Raw genomic sequence first — 22,445 nt, 5'->3', positions numbered from 1 at the left:
ACAGATCAATGTAATACACCACATTAACAAAATGAAGGGACAAAATAACACATGATCATCTCAAATGATGAAAAAGCATTTGGAAAATGCAACATGTTTCCATAATAAAAACACTCAAAAACTAGAAATAGAAGGAAACTACCTCAAAATAATAAAGGTCATATATAAAGAAACCACACATAGCACACTCAATGCAAAAGACTAGAAGCTTTTACTCTGTGATCAAAATAAAGGATGCCCACTTAAATTACTTGTATTCAACATAATATTGGAAATTCTAGCCAGAGTAGTTAGGCAACAAAGAGAAAAAAAAGGTATCCAAATTGGAAAGGATGAAGTAAAACTGCCTCTGTTCTAACATGAAGTGGTCTTATATGTAGAAAATCATAACAATTCCACACACACAAAAAATGTTAGAACTAATAAACAAATTCATCAAAGTTTCAGGATACAAAATCAACTTGGAAAAATCAATAGAGTTTCTATTAACCAACAAAGAAATTAAGAAAACAATTCCGTTTATAATAGTATCAAAAAGAATAAACTTAACCAAGGAAGAAAAAGACATACACTGAAAACTACAAAATAATGCTGAAAGAAATTTAAAAAGACACAGGTAAATGGAAAGACATCTTGTATTCGTGTATTGGAAGACCTGATGTTAAGACGTCACTACTGAAAACATTTGCAGATTCATTGCAATCCATATCAAAATCTCAGTGACAACTGTTGTTAAAAATAGAAATATCCATCTTAAAGTTCAAAAGGAATCTCAAAGGACCCCAAATCACCCAATCAATGTAGAAAAAGATTAATGTTGGATGACTCATGCTTCCTGATTTCAAAAGTTACTACAAAGCTACAGGAATCAAAACAGTGTGGTACTGGCATAAAGACAGACACAGAGACCAAGGGAACAGAACAGAAAGCCCAGAAATAAACCGTCACATATATGGTCAAATGATTTTCAACAAGGGTGTCAAGACTATTCAATAGGGAAAGGCCAGTCTTTTTAACAAATGGTGCTGAAAAAAAACTACACATCCACATGCAAAAGAATAAAGCTGGATCCTTACCTTACATCACATCCAAAAATTAACTCAAAAAGGTTTTCTAAGCACTAAAAGTATAAAACTCTTTGGAAAAAAATATACAGGAAAAACACTGGATTTGGTAATAATTTCTTAGATATGACAACAAAAGCACAGGCAACAAAGATAAATTAAACTTAATCACAATTTATAGCTTTTGTGCATCAAAGGATGCTATCAAAAGAGTGATAAATAAGACAATCCACAAGAAGAAAGAAAATATTTGCAAATCATTTTATCTGGTAAGAAGTTAATATCCAGGAAAATATTTTTTAAAAAACCAAAACAAATCTCCAACTTAACAACAAAAAACACAAACAACCTAATTAAAAGGTGGGCAAAGGACTTGAACAGACATTTCTCTAAAGAAATATATAAATTGCCAATAAGAACATGAAAATATGCTCAACATCACTAATCATTAGAAAATACAATTCAAAACTATAATTAAATACTACTTCACACCTGTTAGGATGGCTATTATTTTTTTGAAAAGGAGAAAATAACAAGTGTTGGTGAAGAGGTAAGAGAATTGGAACCCCTGTGAATTGCTGATGGGAATATAAAATGGTGCAACTGCTATGGAAAACAGCAGGACAGTTCCTCAAAAAATTAAAAATAGAATAATCCAGCAATTCCACTTCTGGATATATACCCCCCAAAATTTAAAGCAGGGACTCCAATAGATATCTGTATACTGATGTTCACAGCAGCATTATTACAAGTCAAATATCCATTAACCCATGAATGGATAAATAATATATGATATATACATGCAATGGAATTAGGCCTTAAAAAAAATGAAATTCTGACATACACTACAACATGGGTCAACATGAAGACATTATGCTATGTGAAATAAACCAGGCACAAAAGGAGAAATATTGTATGATTCCACTTATATGAGGTACCTAGAGTAGTCAAATTCATAGAGACATAACACAGAATGATGACTGCCATGGACTTGGGGGAGGAGAGAGTGGGGTATTATTGTTTAACAATGGGTAGAGTTCCAGTTTGTGAAGCTGATATGGTGGAGTGGTTGGACAAAAATGTGAATGTACTTAATGCCACTGAATGATACACTTAAAAATGGTAAATTTTGTTATATATATTTTACTACAAAAAAATCAATGAAACATGGTATTTCTTAGCTATATAACTACTAAGAAAATCTACAATCACATGAAACAGGTAATACATACTTGGGCATCCTTATATCCATGAAAACCATGGCCTTAGAGAGTTCCACATTGAAGTGCATAGGTACCAAGATATGTTGTGTGGATACATTGAGTTTTCGTGCTTCTTTCCAATTATCACCTAATTACAGAAAACAGTACATGTTTAACACATGTGTAATTTCAAAAACATACAAAACCTAACATTACCATTAATACTTCGTAGTCATACAGTGCATGGTATGAGGAAATCTTCCTACATCTAGATAATCTTAATGCCATATTCCCAGGTACACATACTCAGCAGATAAATTCTTTTCCCTTTCAAAGACTCTACGTTTTAATAGGGAAAATGTTTATTAAAATGTTAACAACAACATAGTTTTACTCAAATCTACTGTGCATCCTTGGTAATCACTATGCCAACCATACATTACTCAAAAAACATGGCTCTGAGGCAATAATGAAAAAGGTAGGGAAAAGTGCAGTTCTTCAGTATTAACTAATAAAAGTTACATTTAAGATTTATAACTGACACTGTTCTAGGCAATGTTTAAATTTTCATTTAATTCTCACAATGATGTATAACATCCTATTTTAGAAAAATGAGACTGAGAGGAATTTACAGCTTGCTTACGGTCAAAAAGCTAGTGAGTGATAAGGTTGAAATTGTCACCCAGGTCTGCCAACATGCGACCCTCTGGCAACATTCACTGCAGTGTCACAAGCCTAAATGTTCAGTAAAGGAATGGCTAAATAACTGACAGCATAGCCTTAGAACTTTAGATAGCCAGTAGAAATCATGAATTTAAGTGCCCAAAATATTACTGGTAAATGAAAGGGAGGTCAGTATATAAAACTATGTAAATCATGTTAAAAATGCATTCACAAACACTCCCAAACACCACACAAAATACATCCCATACATTCATAGGCACATACATTGAAAAAAACACCAAAAGGATATCCACTGAAATATCAACAATGCTCATGTGTGAGCAGTAGGATAAAGAATGATGTTTTTGTTTTTCTGTATTGTCCAGATTTTCTAAAAGACATGTCTATATTAGAAAGAAATAACTTTTAACATTTATAACAAGATTAATGGGATCCATATAATACAAAGCAGGTTCATGTACATTACTCCATTTGAACCTAATAATACCATGAGTCAGTTAAATCTTCAGTCAAGGAAAACGAAGCAAATGAAAGCTTAGACTCCTGAAGACAGGTAGTAAAATGGACTTTATTACAGTTTTTAAAATTCCAACAGTACCAAGATAAATGAAATATTTCCTTCACTTCTCAATTTACAGATAAAAAATAAGATATTTAGAAGCATGTGTTTCAGTATTTATCAGGGAAGTCTATGACACAATTACATAAAGTAACCCCAATGTCAAAAAAACCCTGCCCCCCAAAAGATTTAATTATTTAAGAATAGTTAATGCTTATCAAAAACAACTCCAAGGAATTCCAATAATTTTCAGATAATAATAATGAAATACTGAAAACAATTTTTTACAAAGCATCTCAATATCTTTTTTTTTTTTTTTTGCATCTCAATATCTTAACTATTAAGTATGGCTCATGGACTTTGAAAACCAGTTACCAAAATGTATCAAACACACCAAACTATAGTAATGTATTCCTTGAAAATAAATTTATGGATTTTTCTATAAACAATTTGCATTTCCCATCCACTATACTTCTGGGCTCCTTTTACACCAACTGAAATATGATAAAAATAAAAACCAAGTTCATTACTCTTAAAGCAAATATAGTTAAAGAAAAAAATCAAATGTTCCAGTCCTATATACACTAACATTTTTAATAATCATAACTTTAGGATCTCATTGCTTCTCCTTCTATTAGTTAGCTCAGATAATTAAAATTTGACCATATACACATCTCAATGTTCACTAACACCCTGGAGATTCAGAAGCAATATGACAGTGGAAAGAGGGCTCAACTAGTCTGGGCTTTCTATCTACGTTAGTGGCTCCTGACAAGTGAATTTCTGGCTTTGGTCACTTCATCTAAAAAACTATATCCAGATCAGAGATGCTTATTTGTACACCAAAGTGAATAGGGTAAAGGTATTCCTAAGATAGTGACCTTCTTCAGTCTTTGTGTAGCTGTTTACAGCCTGGGCTCTCAGAGCCCCTAAGCTGGCTGCCACTGGCCTTGAGCAGCCTCTTCTGGTTATCCCATTGTGTAATACAAATATCACTTTAAATATGTGCCAGTGCTTTCCAACCTTTTCCAAAGGTTGGAAAACACTGGTATAGATCAGGATTTCTCAATCTCAGCACTACTGATATTTGGGCCAAGTCTGTTGGGGGGTGGCTTTCGCCTATATTGTATGAGGTTTAGTAGCATCCCTGACCTCCACTCACTAGATGCTAATAGTGCCCCAACTCCCCACTCGTGACAACAAAAAAATGTCTCTAGACATTGACAATGTCTCTTGAGGGATAAAATCACACCTACTTGAGGTACTGTTCCTAGGAAATATCTACTATCACTTCTAATTCAAAAAGGTAAAAGTTCTAACATATTTAGGATGAAAGTCTTCAGAGAAACCGTCTAAAAACCTAATTAATCACTTCAGCAAAACAAATCAACAAATAATGCACTGTATACTTACCAACTCTGCTGTAAAGCAGCTGTATGCTTGTAAGCTGAATATCAAAGGAATCATAAGCTCTACACATTATCTCTTCAAGTTTCGCCCCACCTTGTTTTAAATCTCGTAATTCTGAACGAATTTTACTTGTCACCTTGAAGATAATGTTAATAGTTTAAATTACTTCAAAATGAAAATATAAAGTTTTTTATCTTTCAGACTATAATATAAAAATTTAACAGGAGAAGATAAACTCACAAGCTGACATACATTATAATACTATTAGAAATGTCTTTATCCATGACATATATAGTGAGAAGGCCAGATATAAAGTAAATTTTTACATATTAAGTTATATTTTCCAGTCATTTCTATTAAAAAAGGGGAACAAAGCCAGTCCTGGTAAATAATAGATCTAAAAATTTTTTTAATCTGCTAAGAAGCCTTTTTATTAAAAACAAAATTAAGAGACAAATATAACTTACAAAATGTTTCCATGGCACAATGACAGATATTCAGATAACTTTATAAGAAGAAGTGAGAGTCCACAATTAAATATTAGTGTACCTGAATTTTAGTTCCAGCTCTGCCATTTATGCAACCCCAAGCAAGTTATAGTTGTACTTCCCCTTGCTTGGTATACTATGCATACTACTGTTTTCACTCAAGTATCCTGGAGATCACTTCACAGTAGTATATAAAGATCTTATTCATTCATATTTTTATATATATATATATATATATAGACACACACATACACACACGTATGTGTATGTATTTTTTATTTTAACATTTTTCCCTTTATTTTACATAGTTCATGTGAAGTAGACAGTCAAAATTGATTATCTGTTTGAAAGGTAATAAATTTTAGGCAAAAGGTTAAGCAAATTGCCTCAGGTCATAAAACTAGAGAGATACCCTTCTGACCACTATACCTTTCCACTGGCTGTTTCCACTAAACCGTACTGCCCATGAACCAATTCCATAACCAATTTCAAATATGAATAATTATCTGTATAAAATTTTATTATAAATGTAAATCCAGCAGTCTACATAATTACTAACTGAAGAGTAAAAATATATATATATATATATATAGAATAAAGGAGAATGTCAATAACAAGGAAAGGCACATATTTGTTAGGTAGCCAGAAAGAGCATTCCAATATTATCCATCCCTTCTGGGTCTTTAAATTGTTAGAGTTATTCCTCTACATTTCACTATCTGGAGTACTGCTGTCCAACAGAACTTTCTATGATGATGGAATTGTTCTCCATCTGTTCTAATACGGTAGCCACTAGTCATCTGTTACTATTAAACACTTGAATGTGGCTAATGTAACTAAGGAACTGAATTTTTAAAAATTTTAATCAACTTAAACAAATACATGTGGCCAGTGGGTACCATACTGAACAGCAAAGATCTAGAAACACTGAAAAACAAAGTATTCTCTACTCAAAACTGAGGGGAAAAACATACATAATTGAATAAGAAGCAAAATGCAAGAAGATCATCTCTCAATTTTAGGATTATTTAATAGAAATATTAAAATGCCAATGTCTAAAGTATATACACAAACAATTTCAGAAGGATGAATATATATTTGATTACTTCCAGAACTCCCTTCCACTCTACACATTTTAATTGACCAAGTAATAAATTTAAATTGAAAAGGAAATAGACTTCTCAAGCATTACTCTCAAATTTTATAAATATAATTCTTAGGTTCACCCTTGAGCTTCAGCACTCAATGGGTCATTTTCCTATTAGAAATGTAGGGAAACTATCTAATTAAATGAAACTTCACTTTACTTGCCAGAAGGGAAGATTTCTCAAATCCTAGTTTCTGCTCTTAAACTAAAAATTAATATACCAAATCAAACGTCTAAAAACCAAAGTACATCTTAAACAAAGAAACACCATAAGTGTCATATTATAAATAATTATTAGTAGTATATACCTTTAGATGACCAAGATCCAAAAGAAGCAGATTTGATGTAGGGCTAAAAATTCCATCTTGTGGGATAATAATATATGAAGCCTTCAAATTAATTTTGAGATCAAGAACTTTCTGTGTTTCAATAATATACAGCAGACCTGCATAAAAGTTAAATCTATACAATGAATTGTTTTCACAAATTACTCAAGAAATAGAGAATCATTAAACACATGAATTGGTAGCACAACCTTAAAATGATGTGAAATTAGTATTAATTTTAAAATAACCTTGAGCAAAATATTTTCATTATAAAGTAAGATATTTGTTAGTCAATGTGTATACTCATTAAATATAACTGAGTACAAAACTGGAATACTTCTTCAAAAAGAAGTTTTTGACCCATAAACCCAATTTGGGAAAACTGGGGAGATACACATCTAAAAAAATTAAGTTACATGAAATATTAGAATCTATATAATTCTTCCCAATTCATGAACTTAATACAGCTACATCTACCATACTGAACAATGATACTTGATCTTTATATTACTCTGAGACAATGAAAATCCTGGATTATTAAATCATCTTCAATAAAACTGTATGTAAACCAGAAAAGGGAACCAGAACTTTCTATGAAAATGGATGAATCTACCAAAATGAATTTTAACTAAGATAAAGTCTTGAACTTATACTAAAACATTTAACTAGATTTCTAAATCTTGGTAACATGAATAAATAGGTAGGCAAACCTACTCTTCCACTAAAAGCAACAAAAATGGTTGGATATAAAGCAAAACAAACAAACAGCAACAACAAAACCTACTAAAAACACTAAAAGGAGGCAAGAAAGTAAGGATCTATGAAGCCAAAAATCAAATTGAAAGAGAAAACCTAACAGATTTAAATGGGAGCCATAAAAATTTTATCCTGAGACCATTTTCTGCACTTGGTAAACTTTGGAACTCCTTTCCATAGCCTCACAGAGTATAAGGAACAGATGACAAAAATGAGGAGTCTAGCAGGAGTTCTTTTCATAAATCTGGGATCTAAAAGGTACATACTCAAAGTAAGAGTAATCCAGAAGTTAAACCTCCCTGTCCCTAAAACCTACCCATAGGAGAATGCAAAGAATGTCTCTGAAAAAAACTGGGAAAAAGGGGTAGTCTCCCTGTGAATCATAATCACAATACAGTCCTCAAGTGGATATGTAGCACAACTTTTGTCATTCCAAAATATCTCAAGTAATGACTTTAGATAGTGGCCCCACCAACATGCTCGAGATACTTGGCAGGAAAAAATGAAATTCTTCCCTGAGTGAAAGTCCATTTATCCTAGACTTCAGGGAACTCTACCAAATAATTTTCCAATAAAAATGAGCAGCTCACAATCAAAAATCAACAAAAAGACAAAGGTTAACATGAATATAAGAAACAGCAGAAATAAAAGAGAGGAGAAAGAAAAACACAAAAGTCTTCACATAATGGAACTGAAGAGATAATTATCTGGTGAGACAATATAAAATAACTATACAGTTGACCCTTGAACAACACAGGTGAGTCCACTTACACAAGAATATTTTTCAAAAGTAAATATTTACATTACTACATGGTGTCTGGTTGGTTGAATCCGGGGATGTGGAAGAACTACAGATACAGAGGGCCCACTGTAAATTATACACAGATTAACTCTCGTATTATTCAAGGGTCAACTGGGCTTATATGTTTGAAGAAATAAAAGACAAGTTTGAAGATATCCATGGGAAAGAGAACTATAAAGAATAAAAAGTCAGGGCTTCCCTGGTGGCGCAGTGGTTGAGAGTCTGCCTGCCAATGCAGGGGACACGGGTTCGCGCCCTGGTCCGGGAGGATCCCACGTGCCGCGGAGCAACTGGGCCTGTGGGCCACAACTGCTGAGCCCGTGCGTCTGGAGCCTGCTCTCCACAACGGGAGAGGCTGCGATAGTGAGAGGCCCACGCACCGCGATGAGGAGTGGCCCCCGCTTGCCACAGCTGGGGAAAGCCCTCGCACAGAAATGAGGACCCAACACAGCCAAAAATAAATTAATTAATTAAGTTGAAGCAGCCCAGAGACATAATCACCACTTTAAAAAAAAAAAAAAAAAAAAGAATAAAAAATCAGATTTTAAATATAACAAAGCAGAATTCCTAAAATGAAAATATAATCACTGAAATTAAACTCAATGGGAAGATTATTAAGCACATTAGACAGCTGAAGAGGGATTCAGTAAAAATCAGAAGATAAATTAAAGGAAATTACCCAGCATGCAACAGAGGAAAAACAGATGGAAAGAAAACAAAATATATAAGTTAAGAAGAATGACAGAGTAAAAAAAGCTAAAATATATTTAGCCAGAGTTCCAGAAGAGAATCAAGAGAAAAAAAATCTGAAGAGTTAATGTCTAGAAATTTTCCAGATGGATTTTCTAGAAATAATTAAATCTACCAATCCTCAAATTGGTCCACAGTTGGATATATCATACTGAACCTATAGAATATAAAAGATAAAAACATCTTAAGTACAAAAGAAAAAGGACAGATAATCTACAAAGAAGCAGCAAACACACCAACACCTGAATTTTCAACATCAGTAATGGGAGCCAAAAGACAGTAGAATGGTCACTTCAGTGTGCTAAGAACAATATAATCACCAACTCTGAATTATATATCCAGTAAAAAATATCTTTCAAAACTGAGGACAATTACTTTCAGACCAAAACCAAACAATACAACAAACAAAAGAGTTTGCCATCAGCAGACTCTAAATAAAGAAAAAAATGTATAAATGAACTACCGAAAGAAAAGAAATAATCCCAGATAAAAGGTGTTAAGTTCAAATAGGAATGAAGAGCGAAGAAAGTAGTTGATATATAGGTAATTATAAACCAGCATTGACTCTACAAACAAAAAATGTCCTATGAAGTTAAAACAAGAAAAAAATAACAATAGCATGTAAGTAATGAGGATGGTGAAAGGAGTTCAAGTGTTCTAAAGTGTTCCTTGCAATGACTGGGAGAAGGTAAAATGTTTTATTAAATTTTATCTCAACAAAAATTTGTGTTTTAATTACTACAGTAAAAAGAGAAAGAGAATATTTAAGTTTCAAACGGTACAAGGGTGGGAGTGGAGGAAGTAATGCTAGAATTTATCCCAAGTCAGGAAAGAAAGGTCAAGAAATATAAGACTGTCAGTATCACAGCTTGAAAAACATCTCACTATATGCTGTTGACATGACACATCTAAAAATAAAGATAGAGGGAAAAAGTAAGTAAAAGAATAAAAAATCATATAGCAGGCAAATTATAACCAAAAGAAACCCAGAATATCCATACTAATATCAGAACAAAAAAAGAAAAAATATTAAAAAATTGAAGCATGACTAAAAATATTGACAACTTCATACAGATAAAAGATTTGGTTCATTGGGAAAAAAATATCTCTGCATGTACCTAATATAGCACCAAACTTTATAAAGAAGAAAATTACAGATCTACATGAAATAGACAAATCCAAATTGAAAGTTTGGTAAATAACTGTTAGAATATGGTGAAACAAGAAGGAAAAGAAATCCAGTAAGGATACAAAAGATTTGAAGTACATGATAAACAAATGTGACTTAAAGGATATGTATAGATATTAAAAAGATATGCTTTTCAAGCATATGTGGAATATTTTTAAAATTACCATATATTGAGTCAGAAAGCAAGTCTCAACAAACTACAAAGCATTAAAAACCACAGAGGTCATCTCTATAGTCAACTATATTTTAAAAATGGAATCTCTAATTTAAAATCTTCCCCAAAGAAATCTCCAAACCCAAATTATGCCAAACACTGAAAGAAGAAATGAGACCCAACAAACCAATTGGCTGAACAAACCAATCTTACACAAACTCTCCAAGAGAATAAAGAAGGATGGAACTTTTATTTTCTGAGGCCAATATACTAAAATCTGGAAGTCATTACAAGAAAGGAAAATGACAGGCCAGTTTCTGTCATAAACAGAATTTCAAAAATCCTAAAAAAATTTTGCAATTAACTTGAATGTGGTACATAGGTTAGACCTTTCTAAGTGTAAGGAATGATTATCATTATACCTAAATTTAAATATAAAGGTACCAAATTAGCTTCAATTAAAACTGTATCTAGTCTAGAAATATAAACTCAAAAAATACTTTACTAAAATCAGCACAACATGACTGAAAGTTCAGTATAAGTACTTAATTCACCAACATTAATACTGGCATTTACCTGCTGCTGTCTTATCACGAAATTCTTCAAGTTTTGTCAAAGTCACTGAAGTCAGCTGTGCTAGATTTACCTCTTTTGGAGGTCTGAAGAATTCCACTATACTATTAACTGTTCTCTGTTAAAATAAGCATCATTAACATGAGGCACAAACTCAAGGCAAATTGAAATATATTAAAACTTAGGAATTACAAAAATGCTTACTGCATCATATAGCATTTCTAAAGGTTCAGCTTCTATGATACACCTTTGAGCAACAGTTTCATCTAATGGATTTATCTCAAATATAATTCGCAAGAGTGATGCAGCATCATCCAATGAAGACAGGAGGCGGGGTTTTGTTGAATTATCTGGTAAGCCAGTAACATGAAATGAACCTATTTTGGTTTCAAATCTGCATGAAAAAAGATAGGACAGAAATTAGCAATCAGTACAATTTTAAAGTATTTTTCAAATTAAAAATAATAAAATAAAAATAAAAACAATTTCACTTTAGGACTTCCCTGGTGGTGCAGTGGTTAAGAATCCACCTGCCAATGCAGCGGACACAGGTTCGAGCCCTGGTCCGGGAAGATCCCACATGCCACAGAGCAACTAAGCCCACGAGCCACAACTACTGAGCCCGCGAGCCACAACTACTGAAGCCCGTGCGTCTAGAGCCCCTGCTCTGGTGAGAAGCCACTGCAACAAAAAGCCCCCACACTGCAACGAAGAGCAGCCCCCACTTCCCGCAACTAAAGGAAGCCCGCACATAGCAATGAAGACCCAACACAGCCAAAAATAAAAATAAATTTATTAAAAAAAAAAAATTTCACTTTGCATTTCTTGCTACTCCATTCCATGCACACCGAAGAAAATATACAACTATTAGATCTAAACTGACGTAGATTAATTCATAAAGAACTCTATTCACATGTTGATTTCCAGATTAAGAAGGTTTTGAAGGGTCAGGGGTTTCTGGTTCCCTATGAAAGGAGTTTGAAGTCACCACTCCATATTAACAACAAGTAAAAAGCTGAACAAACCAAAAAATCAACAACTCTTCTTCGATATGTAAGAGAGGGGAGTACACAGGGCAAACTGCTGCCCCTAAGACTGAAAAGACAGACAGGGAGTCATGGCTTACCAGAGCAGAGATCTGCAAAAAGGAAACCACCAAGGACACTAGACCCAAGGTTGGAAAACCTAAACTGTAATTGAATTGCTGGAGACTTAGTGTGGACAACTCTGAGAGTTAAAAACTCCAGAGGGAACTACAATGAGGCATCACCTGACACCGGGCAGAATGGCCATCATCAAAAAATCTACAAACAATAAATGTTGGAGAGGGTGTGGAGGAAAGAGAACCCTCCTACACTGCTGGTGGGAATGTAAATTGGTACGGCCACTATGGAGAACTGTATGGAGGTTCCTTAAAAAACTAAAAATAGAGCTACCATATGACCCAGCAATCCCACTCCTAGGCATATATCCAGAGAAAACCATAATTCGAAAGGATGCGTGCACCCTGATGTTCACTACAGCACTATTTACAATAGCAAGGACACAGAAGCGACCTAAATGTCCATTGAGAGAGGAATGGATAAAGAAGACATGATACATATATACAATGGGATATTACTCAGCCATAAAAAGGAATGAAACAGTGCCATTTGCGGAGACGTGGATGGACCTAGAGATTGTCATACAGAGTGAAGTAAGTCAGAAAGACAAAAACAAATACTGCATAATATCACTTATATGTGGAGTCTAGAAAAAGGGTACAGGTGAACTTATTGGCAAAGCAGAAATAGAGTCACAGATGTAGAGACTTTACGGTTACCAAGGCGGGGGAGGGGGGGGAGAAGGGGGACGAATTGGGAGATTAGGATTGACATATATACACCACTATGTATAAAATAGATAACTAATGAGAACCTACTGTTTAGCACAGGGAACCCTACTCAATGATCTGTGGTGACCTAAATGGGAAGGAAATTTTTAAAAGAGTGGATATATGTATATGTATAACTGATTCACTTTGCTGTACGTCAGAAACTAACACAATATTGTAAAGCAACTAAACTCCAATAAAAATTAATTAAAATAAAAAACTCTAAGGGGACCCAGCCACAGGGGAGTCCCCCAAATAATCTGAGATACACCTCCAGGAATTCGACCAGGTTCCCACAGTAAATATTGGAGAAATATCCCCTCCTCAGGCAAGTGGAGAGGAAGATGAACCATTTAAAAATATGCCAGAGCACTCTGTTGTTCTTAGCAAGGCCTGCCCTCTGGAGAAACGAGTTCACTAGAGCCTTACCTAATGGGGTATTATCAGAGCCAAAATGACCAAGAGAAGGGAAATATCCAACTCCAGTCAAGTCTACCACTCCATATGGGGGGAGGGAAATACCCAACTCCAGCCCACACTACCCATTCTATCCCCCCTAAGGGGGTAGGGAAAAAAACTGAGAAACTCTTGTTAAGTTCACAGTCCAGAAGCACAGGCTCATTCAAAGACTGAGAGCTCATCACAGGACTACAGAACTCTCCCCTTTCTCCCACATCTTATAACCAAATTATTAAGGACTTATTTCCTTTTACCCAGTATATAATGTCTGGCTATCAGGAAAAAATAACAAGGCATACAAAAAGGCAAAAAACACAATTTGAAGTGACAGAGCAAGCATCAGAACCAAACATGGCAGGGATGCTGGAATTACATGACTAGAAATTTAAAGCAACTACAATTAATATGTCTGACGGTTAATATGTCTAACAGATAAAGTAGACAATCTGCAAGAACAGATGAACAATGTAAACAGAGGGATGGAAATCCTAAGAAAGAACCAAAAATGAATGCTAAAGATAAAAAACACTGTAACAAGAATGACTTTGACAGGCTTATTAGGAGACTGCACAGTTGCACAGCTAAGGAAATCCCTGAGCTGGAGAATATATCAGAAAAATCATAAAAATACAGAAAGCATTTCTAAAAAATCAGAAGAGATATCCATGCATAACTACAAAAGGTGTACCATACAAGTAATGGGAATACCAGAAGGAGAAGACAGAAAGGAACAGAAGAAATATTTCAATCAATAATGATTGAGAATTTCTCCAAATTAATATCAGACACTAAATAACAGATTTAGAAAGCTCAGAGAACATCAAGCAGAATAAATGCCAAAAAAACCCCACAAAATAAACAAAACAAAAAACAAAAAAAACCCACTGCACCTAGGCATATTTTCAAACTATAGAGAATCAAATATAAAGAAAAAAATCCTAAAAAGAGCTAGAGGGGAAAAAAATCCTTACTTACAGAGAAGCAAAGATAAGAATTACTTCCACATTCTCAGAAACCATACTAGCAAGAACAGAGTATAACAAATATTTTGAAGTGTAAGAGCAAAAAACTCTAAACTAGAATTCTGTACCCCGTGAACTCTCCCTCCAAAAGTAAAGAAGAAATAAAGACTTCCTCAGACAAACAAAAATCGAGAAAAATTGTTGCCATCAGACATGCCTTTCAAGAAATATTAAAAGTAGTTACTTAGAAGAAAATAAATGTAAGTTGGAAACTCAGATTACATAAAGAAAGAGCACTGAAGTAGGAAAGTGAGGGTAAAATGCAAACATTTAATTGTCCTAACAGATTATTAGTATGTTCATTGTTAATAATCTAACAGTGTATTGAATAACAGGAATGACACAAGGGATTAGAGAAAGGAATTAGAATATTTTGTTATTATTGGGTACTCACATTACCTGTGAAATAGTATAGTATTACTTCAAAGCAGACTTAGATCAGTTGTTTAAAAAAAAAAAAAAAAAAACGAAATTGAGTTATTTGTAGTGAGGTAGATGGACCTAGAGTCTGTCATACAGAGTGAAGTAAGTCAGAAAAAGAAAAACAAATACCATATGTTAACACATATATATGGAATCTAAAAAAAAAAAAAAGGTCATGAAGAACCTAGGGGCAAGACAGGAATAAAGACACAGACCTACTAGAGAATGGACTTGAGGATACGGGGAGGGGGAAGGGTAAGCTGGGGCTAAGTGAGAGAGTGGCATGGACATATATACACTACCAAACGTAAAATAGATAGCTAGTGGGAAGCAGCCACATAGCACAGGAAGATCAGCTCGGTGCTTTGTGACCACCTAGAGGGGTGAGATAGGGAGGGTGGGAGGGAGGGAGACACAAGAGGGAAGAGATACGGGGACATATGTATATGTATAACGGATTCACTTCGTTATAAAGCAGAAACTAACAGACCACTGTAAAGCAATTATACTCCAATAAAGACGTTTAAAAAAAAAAAGGCATTCCACAATAAAGATGTTAAAAAAAATTAAATAAATAAAAAGGCAAAAAAAAAAAAAGCTATACATACTACTATATATAAGATAGATAACTAATGAAGACCTACTGAATAACAGAGGGAACTCTACTCAATACTCTGTAATGACCTATACGGGAAAAGAATCTAAAAAAGAGTGTATATGTGTATGTATAACTTTTTCACTTTGCTGTACAGCAGAAACTAACACAACATTTTAAATCAACTATACCCCAATAAAAATTAAACATTTTTTAAAAAATTAAAATAAAACAAAAAACAAACAAAAAAGTATATTAAATGCTCTAGGGCAACCACTAAAAAAAGTTTTAAAAATTTTGACTGATGTGCCAAGAGAAGAGAGAAAATGGAATCATACAAAATGTTCAATTAAACTGCAAAAAGAAGAAAAGACATGGTAGACAAAAATAGGAACAAAGAACAAGGGCAATAAATAGAAAACAGTAACAATTATGGTAGATATTAACGCTAAGAGAATAAGAAAATAAGCCACAGAATAGGAGAAAATATTTGCGAACAACACATCTGATAAGGACCTGTTATCTAAAATATATAAAGAACACTTTAAACTCAACAAGAAGAAAACAAACAACACAATTAAAAAATGGGCTAAAGATCTTAACAGACACCTCACCAAATAAGACTGACAAATAAGCATATGAAAAGATGCTCTACATCATATGTCATCATGGAAATGAAAATTAAAACAACAGTGACATACAACTACATACATATTAGAATGGCCAAAATCTGGAATAATGACAACACCAAGTAATGACAAGGATGTAGATGGAGCAATAGGAACTCTCATACAATGCTGGTGGGAATTCAAAATGGTACAGTCACTTTAGAAGAAAGTTTGGTGGTTTCTTACAAAATTAAGCATATTTTTACCATGTGATCCAGCAATCGGCTCCTTGATATTTACCCAAAGGAGCTGAAAACTTATGTCCATAAAAAACCTGTACAGAGCTGTTTACAGCAGCTATATTCATAACTGCCAAAACGTAGAAGCAACCAAGATGTCCTTCAGTAGGTGAATGGATAAACAAACTGTGGTACATCCAGACAATGCAATGTTATTAAGTGCTAAAAACCATGAGCTATCAATTCATGAAAAGACATATAGGAAGCTTAAATGCATATCACTAAGTGAAAGAAGCCAGGCTACACACTGTATGATTTCAACTACAGGACATTCTAAAAAAGGCAAAACTATGAACACAGTAAAACAATCAGTGTTTGGGGGAGTGAGTAAGGAACAAATAGCAGAATGGAGGATTTTTAGAGCAGTGAAAATACTGTGTGTGATACTGTAACAATGGACACTTGTCATTCTATGTTGTCCATACCACAGAATGTACAACAAGAGTGCGCCACGATGTAAACTATGGACTTTGGGTGATTATGCCAGTGTAGGTTCATTTTTAGTAAAAATGTACTATTCTGGTGAGTGTATTGATAATTGCAGGGGGGTTCTGTATGTGTAGGGGTAGAAGGTATATGAGAAATGTCTATACCTCCCTCTAAACTTTGTTGTAAACCTCAAACTGCTCTAAAATAATAAAGCCTTTAAAAAAAAAAAGTTATTGGATAAGTATTGTCTTTGGAAGTGACAGAAAAAGGTGCTCAAATAATCGAGTTTCTCCACTGAAATGACAATTAAACTAGCAAAAACTCCCAGAATCAACTTTCTTGCAAGTCTGGAATTTAATAAAAAACTTACAGCAACCAGGGAAAAATGAAAGAAGGAAAAGACAGCTGAATTTCAGAAAGGTAGCACTCTGCCATTTCTGTTTATCTGCCTATCATCCCCATTCCCTAGCAAAGCAGTGGGCAATATTCCAGGTGTGGCTTCCTGGAGCCAGGGGACTAACACAAACGCTATGCTATGAATGTCTGTGTCCCTCAAATTTCATTTGTTAAAATTCTAATGCCTAATGTGATGGTTATTTGGAGGTAGGACTTTTGGGAGGTGATTAGGCCATTAGGGCAGAGCCCTCATGAATGGGATTAGTAGTCTTTAAAAATAGGCGCTAAAGGCTCCAGGATAGGTTGCAAGCCGCCGCTGCTGCCCTCCTGGGCTCCAGGAGCAATCTTGAGCTGCTGCTGCCACTCTTGCAGGCTCCAGGAGTGGTTGCAAGCCGCCTCTGCCACCATCATGGGCTCTGTAGGCACGCACGAGCTGCCATTGCCACCAAGTGCCCTGGGAGTGGGCACCAGTAGCTGCATCTACACACCCCCTACTAAGGGGATAACGGCCAGCACATGCTGAAGAAAGGAGGCCACAGGCATTCATACTAAAAACAGCCCTCAAAAAAAAACAGCCCTCACACCAAATATATTAAACCCACACAAGCTACCCAGGGATGCTCACACATATAAAAAGCCCTCCAAGACCACAGTAGACAATTGTTTCTCCGAAACTCACAGAGTAAGAGAAATATAAGTAAAATGAAGAAGCAGAGGAAACACTCCCAGTTAAAAGATCAAGAGAATTCCCCTGAAAGAACAAACAATGAAACAGACATCTTCTGTCTAACAGACACTGAATTCAAACAGGAGATAATGAAAATACTGAAGGAATTAAGAAAGGTTATTGATCGAAATGCAGAGTACTATAAAAAGGAACTAGAAAATATAAGGAGGAGCCAAGAAAACTTAGAAAACTCATTTGCTGAGACAAAAAGGGAACTAAAGGCAATGAATAGGAGAATGAATAATGCAGAAGAATGAATAAGTGATCTGGAAGACAGAATAATGGAAATCACCCAATCAGAACAGCAGACAGAAAGCCAAATGAAAAAAAAAATGAAAGCAATATATGTGATAATATAAAATCTACAAATAATAGGGATTCAAGAAGGCAAAGAAAGAGACAAGGGGACTGAAAAAGTATTTGAAGCAATTATGGCCGAAAACTTCCCAAAACTAAAAAAGGCAATAGAAATCCAGGTAAAGGAAAGCACAGAGAGTCCCAAACAGACCTACACCAAGACATATTATAATCAAAATGTCAAAAGTTAAAGATAAAGAGAGGATTCTAAAGGCAGCAAGAGAAAAACTAAGAGTTAATTACAAGGGAATCCCCATTAGGCTATTGGCTGATTTCTCTACAGAAATGTTTTTGGCCAGAAGGGAATGGCAAGATACATTCAAAACCCTAAAAGGGAAAAAATATGCAACCTAGAATACTCTACCCAGCAGGATTATCATTTAGAATAGAAGGAGAGATAAAGAATTTCTCAGACAAGCAAAAACTAAAAGAATACAGCAATACTAAACCTATCTTAAAAAAAACACTGACAGGTCTTTTTTAAACAGAAAAGAAGCAAGAATCTATAGGAAAGAGAAAATCACAACTGGCAAGTAAATCACTTAAATAAGCCAGTACATTTTTTTACTTAAAAAATCAAAACAATCTTGTGAAAACAATGATAACCACAATGAACAGCAAAATGATAAACATGAAGAAGTAAAAGAGGACTTCAAAATCATAAAATGTGGGGGAGAAGAGTAAGAAAAGGTAGATTCTTTGTTTTTGTTTTTTTTACAATGTGTTTGAGCCTATATGACTATCAGTCTAAAGCACGTATTATATAGCAAGGGGTAAAAATACTCAAAAAACAGGGTAACCACAAATGAAAAACCTGCAATAGATTCACTAAAACCTAAAAGAAGAAAACAAAGGCATAAAATAAAAGGAAATCATCAAACCACAAAAAAGAAAAGCAGGGGAATTCCCCGGCGGTCCAGTGGTTAGGACTCTGCGCTCTCACTGAGAAGGGCCTGAGTTCGATCTGTGGTCAGGGAAATAAGATCCCACAACCCGTGTGGCATGGCCAAAAAAAAAAAGAAAAAGAAAAAGAAAGGAACAAAGAAGAAACACAGAATCAACTGGAAAACAAGGTTTAAAAAGGCAATAAATACATGTCTATCAATAATTACCTTAAATGGCAATGGCCTAAATGCTCTAATCAAAAGACAAAGAGTGGCAGACTGAATCAAAAAAACAAGAGCCTACAATATGCTGCCTACAAGAGACCCACCTTAGAGCAAAGGACACACATAGATTGAAAGTGAGGGGATGGAAAACATATTTCATGCAAATGGAAATGACAAAAAAGTGAGGGTCACAATACTCAAATCAGACAAAATATACTTTAAAACAAATGCCATAAAGAAAGATAAAGAAGGACACTATATAATGATAAAAGGATCAACACAAGAAGAGGATTTTACACTCATCAATATATATGCACCTAATACAGGAGCACCCAAATACATAAAACAAATACTAACAGACATAAAGGGAGAAACTGATGGGAATTCAATAGTAGTAGGAGACTTTAACACCTCATTCACATCAATGGACAGATCTTTGAGACAGAAAATCAATAAGCCAACAGAGATCCTAAATGATAAAATAGAACAGTTAGACTTAATTGATATTTTTAGGACATTACATCCAGAAAAACCAGAATACACATTCAAGTGCACATGGAACATTCTCTAGGAGTGACCACATACTAGGGCACAAAACAAGACTCAACAAATTCAAGAGTATAGAAATTATCTCAACAACTATTATGACCACACAGCATGAAACTAGAAATCAACCACAGAAAAAGAAATGAGAAAAAAAACAATTACATGGAGACTAAACAACATGCTACTAAAAACTCCAATGGGTCAACAATGAAATCAAAGAAGAAATTAAAATACACCTTGAGACAAAGGACAATGAAAACACAACCAACAAAATCTATGGGATGCAGCAAAAGCAGTTCTTAGAGGGAAGTTCAGAGTAATACAGGCCTTCTTTAAGAAAGAAGAAAAATCTCAAATAACCTAACCCACCACCTAAAAGAATCAGAAAAAGAAGAATAAACTCTACCTAAAGTTAGCAGAAGGAAGGAGACAATTAAAGACCAGAGGGGAAACAAATAAAATAGAGATTAAAAAAACAATAGAAAAAAAATCAGTAAAACCAAGAGCTGGGTCTTTGAAAGGGTAAACAAAATTGACACACCTCTGAGCAGACTCACCAAGAACAAAAGAGACAAGACCCAAATAAACAAAATAAGAAATGAAAGAGAAGAAATCACAACTGAGACTGCAGAATTACAAAAAACCATAAGAGAATACTATGAATACTATGCCAACCAATTTGACAACCTAGAGGAAATGGACAACTTTCTAGAAACATACAGCCCACCCAAACGAAATCAAGAAAAAATACATAACTTGAACAGACTGATCACTAGAAGTGAAACAGAATCTGTAACGAAAAATACTCCCTACAAACAGAAGTCCAGGGCCAGATGGCTTCACAGGTGAATTCCACCAAACATACAAAGAAGAACTTATACCAATCCTTCTCAAACTCTTCCAAAAGACTGAAGAGGAAGTAACACTCCAAAAGACATTCTGTGAAGCCAACATCACCCTGATACCAAAAACAAAGACACTACCAAAAAGAAAATTATAGGCCAATATCTTTGTTGAATATAGATGCAAAAATTCTCACCAAAATATTAGCAAACTGAATTCAACAATACATAAAAAAGATCATACACCACGACCAAGTGGGATTCATCCTAAGTTCACAAGGATGGTTCAACAAATACAAATCAATCAATTTGATACACCACATCAACAAAAGAAAAAACAAAAACCACAGTATCATCTCAAAACATGCAAAAAAGCATTCAATAAAATTCAACATCCATTCATGATAAAAACTCTTACCAAAGTGGGTATAGAGAGAACATATCTCAACATAATAACAGCTATTTATGACAAACCCACAGCCAATATAATACTCAGAAGTATTCCTGCTAAAATGTAGAACAAGACAAGGATGCCCACTCTTATCACTGCTCTTCAACATAGTACTGGAAGTCCTAGCCACAGCAATCAGACAAGAAAAAGAAATAAAAGGTATTCAAATTGGTAGGGAAGAGGTAAAGTTGTCATTATATGCAGGTGACATGATACCATATACAGAAAACCCTAAAGACTCTACAAAAAAAAAACTACTAGAACTGATAAACGAATTCAGCAAGGTAGCAGGATACAAGATTAGCATACAGAAATTGGTTGCATTTCTTTACACTAACAATGAAATATCAGAAGGGGAATGTAAACAAACAATTCCTTACAAAATAGCATCAAAAAATAAAATACGTAGGAATAAACTTCACAAAGGAGGTTAATGACTCATATGCTGAAAAGTACAAAACATTAATAAAGGAAACTGAAGATGATTCAAAGAAATGGAAAGATATCCCATGCTCTTGGATTGGAAGAATTAATATTGTTAAAATGGCCATACTACCCAAAGCAATCTACAGATTTAATGGGATCCTTATCAAATTACCCATGACATTTTTCACAGAACTAGAACAAATAATCCTAAATTTTATATGGAACCATAAAAGACCCAGAATTGCCAAAGCAATCCTGAAGAAAAAGAACACAGCAGGAGGCATAACCCTCCCAGAATTCAGACAATACTACAAAGCTACAGTAAACAAAACAGTGTGATACTGACACAAGGACATATGGATCAATTGAACAGAATAGAGAGCCCAGAAATAAACTCACACAACTATGGTTAATTAATCTTCAACAAAGGAGGGAAGAATATACAACGGAGAAAAGACAGTCTCCTTAGCAAATGGTGTTGGGAAAATTTGGACAGCTGCACGTAAATCGGTGAATTTGGAACATACTCTCAGACCATACACAAAAATAAACTCAAAATGGCTTAAAGACTTAAATATAAGACATGACACCATAAAACTCCTAGAAGAGAACATAGGAAAACATTCTGACATAAATCATACCAATGTTTTCTTAGGTCAGTCTCCCAAGGCAATAGAAATAAAAGCAAAAATAAACGAATGGGACCTAATCAAACTTACAACCTTTTGTACAGCAAAGGAAACCATAAACAATATGGAAAGACAACCTATGGACTGTGA

The 22,445-nt window shown here is 34.4% G+C and overlaps 1 protein-coding gene across 1 annotated transcript in view; it reads right to left on the bottom strand.

Annotated features, from left to right (window-relative positions):
- Positions 1-22,445, bottom strand: part of VPS13A (vacuolar protein sorting 13 homolog A) — a 264,222-nt gene that overhangs the window by 188,517 nt on the left and 53,260 nt on the right. The window contains exons 18-22 of the mRNA XM_082401536.1: positions 11,309-11,498; positions 11,108-11,222; positions 6,863-6,999; positions 4,923-5,055; positions 2,297-2,414 (exon numbers count right to left, since the gene is read on the bottom strand). Of these exons, the coding sequence (XP_082257662.1) occupies positions 2,297-2,414; positions 4,923-5,055; positions 6,863-6,999; positions 11,108-11,222; positions 11,309-11,498 (693 nt within the window). The remainder of the gene's footprint in view (positions 1-2,296; positions 2,415-4,922; positions 5,056-6,862; positions 7,000-11,107; positions 11,223-11,308; positions 11,499-22,445) is intronic.

The sequence above is a fragment of the Balaenoptera borealis genome (genome assembly GCF_965194805.1).
Source record: "Balaenoptera borealis genome assembly, chromosome: 8".
Classification (NCBI taxonomy): domain Eukaryota; kingdom Metazoa; phylum Chordata; class Mammalia; order Artiodactyla; family Balaenopteridae; genus Balaenoptera; species Balaenoptera borealis.
Note: the sequence above shows the minus strand (reverse complement) of the source record. Positions and strands in the feature narration are given on the sequence as shown.